The following is a 5,950-nucleotide window of genomic DNA, read 5'->3' as shown; positions in this document are numbered from 1 at the left end:
GGGGGGAGCGTTTTATTTCTTTATTTTCCATCTCAGCTGAAGTGGGGCCAAGAAAAAATAAAAAAACGTCTCTTGGCCGAGTTAATTACCTCCAGACATGGAGGCAGGGAGTGGCACTCAGGAGCTCAATAAGCTGTGCATGATGGACGGCCTATAAAGCCCAGCAGGTACAGTAACCGGGGTGGGGGGGGTCCTCTGAGGAACATCCCAGAGAATCTGCTTACACATCACACACATAATGGCATTCTTCCTGCCACAACATTAAAATGATTCACTGAACGTAAGGAGGGAGGAGGAGCAAATATCTGCACCCTTCATCACACAATTACGTGTGCAACTGAGGGTCTGTTAGCAAAAAATCTCCTGGACCACTGACTGTACATCTACAAATAACTACCTCAGTTAAAATTATACAAAATGGCCACCCCAGCCAACACAGAAATGGCTATAACTCTGACCGTTTGACAGGTATTGGATAAAAATGTGACGTGGTAGTAGCTGAGAGTCATTCACAACATATTCTGAGCAGAACACCTTGAACTACTGCACAAGGTCACTTATACTGCACAGGGCAGCCGAAAGTCCCAGTTCCATGCAGCCATGCCCACATGTTGCGGTGTCTCTGAGCAGGACACCCAATCCCCAATCGCTCCCCGGGCGCTTGCATAGCTGCCCACTGCTCCACCTGGGTGCATGCGACGGGGTAAATGCAGGGAACTAATTTCGTCATTGTATGGGAACATGAAGACAACACATGGCACTTTAATTTTAATAAAATCATTTTCAAGGTTTGACCTACAAACAGCTAAAAACGTCGTCAGTGAAACTTCAGCATTGGAAAGGTGCGGGTGAGTTGTGTGAATGCCTTTTTTTTCCCTTTTGCTACTTTTAGATTGTGGCTAGCCTGTTGCTACTTTGGCTTAGCTAGTCTTTTTATATCTTTTGCTAGACTTGTTCTACGTTTAGCTTCTTTAGCTTTTAGCTGGCCTATTGCAGCATTTAGCTGGCTTGTTACTATATAGGCTTGTAGCTAGACTTCTACTTTAGCTTGACTTTAGATCAATTTTGCTATGAGCTAGTCGTTTGCTACTGTTAGCTTGACTTTTGTTACTTTTAACGATGATTTATTTCAGGTTGCTGTGTTCATTCGTCCTCATCTGCTCACACAGACTCATGTTCGTGCTGCTGTTGTTTGGCACATTGTTTTGTACTAGTGCTTCGTGTGTTCTTAGTTCATGTCTTGGATCTTATTCCGGTTTTTCTTTACAATTTGTATTTTTGTTGAATGAAACTGGGACCCTGTGTACATAGTTTCGTTCCACCTCATGTACCACATGTGATGTGAATGACAGTGAAGAACCTTGAATCCTTAAGCAAAATTCTGGTATTTTTAGCTTATTGCTAGCCTGTTGCTATATTAGCTTTTAGCTAGCTTTTGCCTACTTGAGTTATTTTTTTCCTTTTGCTTGCAGCTAGTCCTTTTCTATTTTTAGCTAGCCTTTTGCTACATTTAGTTATCATTTTGTTACTTTTAGCTTGTTACTATTTAGGCTTTAGGTATCCTTCTACTTTAGCTTGTCTGTAGCTTCTTTTTGTTATGAGCTAGTCGTTTGCTACCGTTAGCTTGACTTTTGTTACTTTTAACCAACGTTTTGGTATGTTCAGCTTATAGTTAGCCTGTTGCTATATGAGCTTTTAGATAGCTTTTACCTACTTTTATTTAGCCTCGAGTTATTTTTTTCTTTTGCTTGCAGCTAGTCCTTTTTTATTTTTTAGCTATTCTTTTGCTACATTTAGCTATCCTTTTGCAACTTTTAGCTAGCTTGTTAGTACTTAGGCTTTTAGCTAGCCTTTTTCTACTTTAGCTTACTTTTGCTATGAGCTAGTCATTTGACACCGTTAGCTTGACTTTTGTTAGTTTTAGCAAACCTTTTGATATTTTCAACTTTTAGCTACCTGATTGCTACATTAGCTTATAGCTAGCCTTTACCTACTTTTAGTTAGCCTTTAGTTTTTTTTTTTTTGCTTATTTAGTCGTTTTCCATTTTTAGCTATCCTTTTGCTACATTTCGCTATCCCTCTGTGACTTTTATCTTGTTACTACTTAGGCTATAGCTAGCCTTCTTCTACTTTAGCTTATTTTTGATATGAGCTAGTCCTTTGCCATTGTTAGCTTGACTTTTGTAAGTTTTGACCAACTTTTTGCTATTTTTAGCTCATAACTAGCCTGTTGCTACATTCGTTTTTAGCTAGCGTTTTCCTACTTATAGTAGTCTTTTAGTTGTTTTTGTTGTTGTTTTTTCTTGAAGCTAGTCCTTTTCTATTTTTTAGCTTGGCCTTCGATACCTTTAGCTAGCCTTACTTTAACTTTTAGCAAATCTTTTGCTGCTTTTATCTAGAGGTTCGTTACTTTTAGTTTCTAGACGGAACTGAAAAAGACAAAGAGGAGATGTATGGATGAGGACAGAGTGAGACGGAGTGAGAGAGTGAGTGGTAAAGAAGGAACAGCCAAAAGAAGAAAACAGTTCTAGATACTTCTGCTTCTTTTAGCTTTAACTCGGTTTAGGCAAAATCATTTAGTATTTTTATATGAAATACTCTCTCTTTAGTTTTGGGAGTTTTCGTTGGGTCAGTGCTGCAGTGTTGTAACACCGAGGCTGCCGGTTCGAGTCCCGGTTGTGTCAGGGTGCTCAGTGTAAAACAACTTTTGAAAAGTTTGTTGTGGCGACTCTTGACGAAGGAAGCAGCCAAAAACCAGCAGCTCTGTGTCTTTAGCTTGGACACTGTTGGCGCCTGCTCCTGGCACGAAGAGGACGTTTTGTTGGACCAGTGAGGATGAAGATGTCGGGGCAGATGTAAAACCGCTCCACCTCACCCTTCCAACACTCAGGGTGATGATTTACACACGTAGCTGCTCTTAGAGGTAAATAAATGTGTGTTTAGCTGCCTTGATTTGTGCCTTTTGGAAACTCATCCCGTTTTTCCGCCTTTTCGTGAGAAGTGTCTGGATTTAGAGGGTCAGGAAGCACTTACCAAAGGTTTTTATTGACAGGAATAAATCCTCCGTCTCGTGTGCACTTACAGAGGGCGGCTGCAGAGGTTCCCTGAGGGTGGAAATGAAACAGATTTCAAATCGATGGAGGGCGATAAAGCAATACGTGTCGGGCTGCTAGAAAACAAGCGGCAACAGATGGTGGGTCCGGCAGATTAAGCGATCATCCGAGAGTCAAAACGAGCGAAACGACCGTCTGAACAACGACGTTTGAATACATCGATCACCCGCCTGAATCCACCCGTCCCTGAAAGGCAATAGGCAGGCGATAATGATTTGCACGTGTGCTAAAATGTGCAAAATATCAAAAGAGCCACTAGAACAGGGGTGTCCAGATGTTTTCATCATGGAGCTCCTTTTAAAGTGCCCAAGTCAAAGTGAGCTACCTGCTACAAGGCCCCGTTTACACAGAACAACCTCTGGAAACTTTAGTGTTGTAGTTTCCATGTCAGTTGGGTTGCCAGTTAAGAACTTATGAACTATAGCACTGTGGCTTTAAAATGATAGTACTTTAACCTAAACTGTCACATGTGCTGAGTAAAGATATTCTAAGATGAGGTGTGTGGTGTGTTTGTTGAACATGTGCACGGAAAAGGAGAAGATACATAAGACATTTTTAATTTATCTGGCAACGCTGATGCAGGGCTCAGCTGCATCCATCGTGCATGCAGCGTCTGCATGACAGTTGGTGAAGACACCAACGTCTCTTTGGAGCCTGGAGTTTATCAGTTTCGCTCCTACAAGCTGAAAAATGGTGAGCAGCACAAAAACACTCTGCTCTCTGACATTTATTATAACTGTTGTTATTCATTATAATTGTTGTTATATTTATTATAACCGTTATATTATTATAACTGTTATATTATTATAACTGTTATATTATTATAACTGTTATATTTATCTCCCCACCATCACAGACATCTAGACCTCCAGATGCAGGAAGAGGGCCATCTGCATCATGAAGGACCACACTCACCCAGCACACACACTTTTTGCCCCGCTCCCCTCAGGAAGGAGGTTGAGGAGCATTAAGTGTAGAACCACTAGACTGAGGAACAGCTTCTACCCTGAGGCTGTTAGACTCATGAATCTTTAACCAGAATAATCACTGTGATGCTTTAATTGGTGATATGTGACTTATCTGTGCTGCTGATCTCATGCTGCTGATTATCTCATGCCGCTGTATTCATTCGTACTCATCTGCTCACACAGACTCATGTTCAGGCTGCTGTTATGCCGTATTGTTTTACATTATTAGCGTATATCTTAGATCATATCTACTCTTTCTTTTTACACTTTATATTTTTGCTGTTGTTGGGTGTAACTGGGACCGTGTGTACATAATTTCCTTCCACCTCATGTACCAAATGACAATAAGGTTGACTTGAACTTGAGCATTTGCATAGCATTTCACTCCTCCCTGTGGGGGTTCCTCTGAAAACCTCCGCTCTGAGACCTGGACTCAGAAACCTTCAGTCTCAGAGGACGAGGATGTCGTCTGTAAATGAACGTCTCACGTCGTGTAAACGTGGCCTCAGACTGGCTGCCCCGTCTGTCAATCAAGAGACGAAGTTCATCGATGATCGGCTGACGTCTGGTTTTTAATGCATCTACCCAGAATCCCTTTGAGCAGAGCGCCATCGACGTGTTGGGCACCCCTGCTCTAGAGATTTTAATGAAACTTTCACAAGGTAATATTGCTACAGCTAAAGGACCTTGGCCCACACAAACTTTTACAATGTACAGATATTGAGCTAAGATCAGGTGTGGTAGTAGCTGAGACTGAGCCCCATCACGTCCTCCGAGTGTGATTTTATTTTAACGCACCTTAAATTTATTCGAGCTGACCAAATCAGCTACAGCTCTGACCGTCTCAAAGTGGATCTTACTGGTATGAGAGTCAGCGTGCGACGTGCATTTATTCTTGAAGTCTCGTAGAGAAGCAGAACCTGAGAGCCGCTGCACCGCCCCGAGTTTTTATTGACCCATTTTATTCATCTTCACACGCGACGTAGACGCATGAAGACAGGTTCCTGCAGCGGAGAGAAACCTGGAGCGGATCAGAATCCAATCATGCTCGTTAGGCGGGTATCCATCATGTGTACGGATGACAGAATCAATGGGGTGGAAATAGCCTGGCTGGGGCGGGATCGTGTCTCCGGGCCATGCAGGCAGCAGGATGGGGGGGGGGGGGGGGGGGGGTGGGGGGGGGGGGGGGGCTGGTATGTGGGGCAGTCGCTCAATTTCAATCCCACACTCCTGGATTCGATCGTTGAACTTTAATTAACCGAGGCGCTTGTTTATCATGAGGAAGAGGCATGGCTGCCCGCTGTCGTTTACTGTACTGTTCGGCTGCAGAGACCCAGAACCGCTCTGAGGTCCGGCCGTTCTGAAGGCCCGCCGGGTCGTGTCTGTGTAAATAGAAGCACATCAGCAGGCATGAAGTAGGAGGCCTCAGTCTCAACACCGAGGCCTCGCGGGTCACTTTGACCCAAGGGCAGCAGGAGGGTTGGAGCAAAGAGAGACTTTTATTGTGTGAACGCTGAGTCGGCGTCATTAAAGTTTCTCCTGGACCTTTTGTTTTTTCAGCTCCACCAGGAATCGTCTGCTTTGATCTTTAGTATTTAAAACTTTATACCTATTTATTTAATTAACTTGATTTACAAACATTTTCCACGTATAAATTCCATCAGTTCATTCCAAATACTTGTTCTCTGAAATCTACTTCGCCACACTGGCTTTGTTTTTGTTACTTGTACTACCTTTAGCTTTTAGCTACTATCTTGCTAGTTTTAGCTTTTAGCTATTGTCTTGCTAGTTTTAGCTTTCAGTGACTGACTTGCTAGTTTTAGCTTTTAGCTACTATCTTGCTAGTTTTAGCTTTTAGCTACTATCTTG

The 5,950-nt window shown here is 42.7% G+C and overlaps 1 protein-coding gene across 1 annotated transcript in view; it reads right to left on the bottom strand.

Moving 5' to 3' along the window:
* Positions 1-5,950, bottom strand: part of si:dkey-192p21.6 (uncharacterized protein LOC565246 homolog) — a 40,261-nt gene that overhangs the window by 3,782 nt on the left and 30,529 nt on the right. Inside the window, exon 12 of the mRNA XM_037689335.1 lies at positions 3,034-3,104. Coding sequence (XP_037545263.1) covers positions 3,034-3,104 — 71 coding nt within the window. The remainder of the gene's footprint in view (positions 1-3,033; positions 3,105-5,950) is intronic.

Source organism: Nematolebias whitei, chromosome 1 (genome assembly GCF_014905685.2).
Source record: "Nematolebias whitei isolate Nwh7 chromosome 1, NemWhi1, whole genome shotgun sequence".
Taxonomy (NCBI): domain Eukaryota; kingdom Metazoa; phylum Chordata; class Actinopteri; order Cyprinodontiformes; family Rivulidae; genus Nematolebias; species Nematolebias whitei.
Note: the sequence above shows the minus strand (reverse complement) of the source record. Positions and strands in the feature narration are given on the sequence as shown.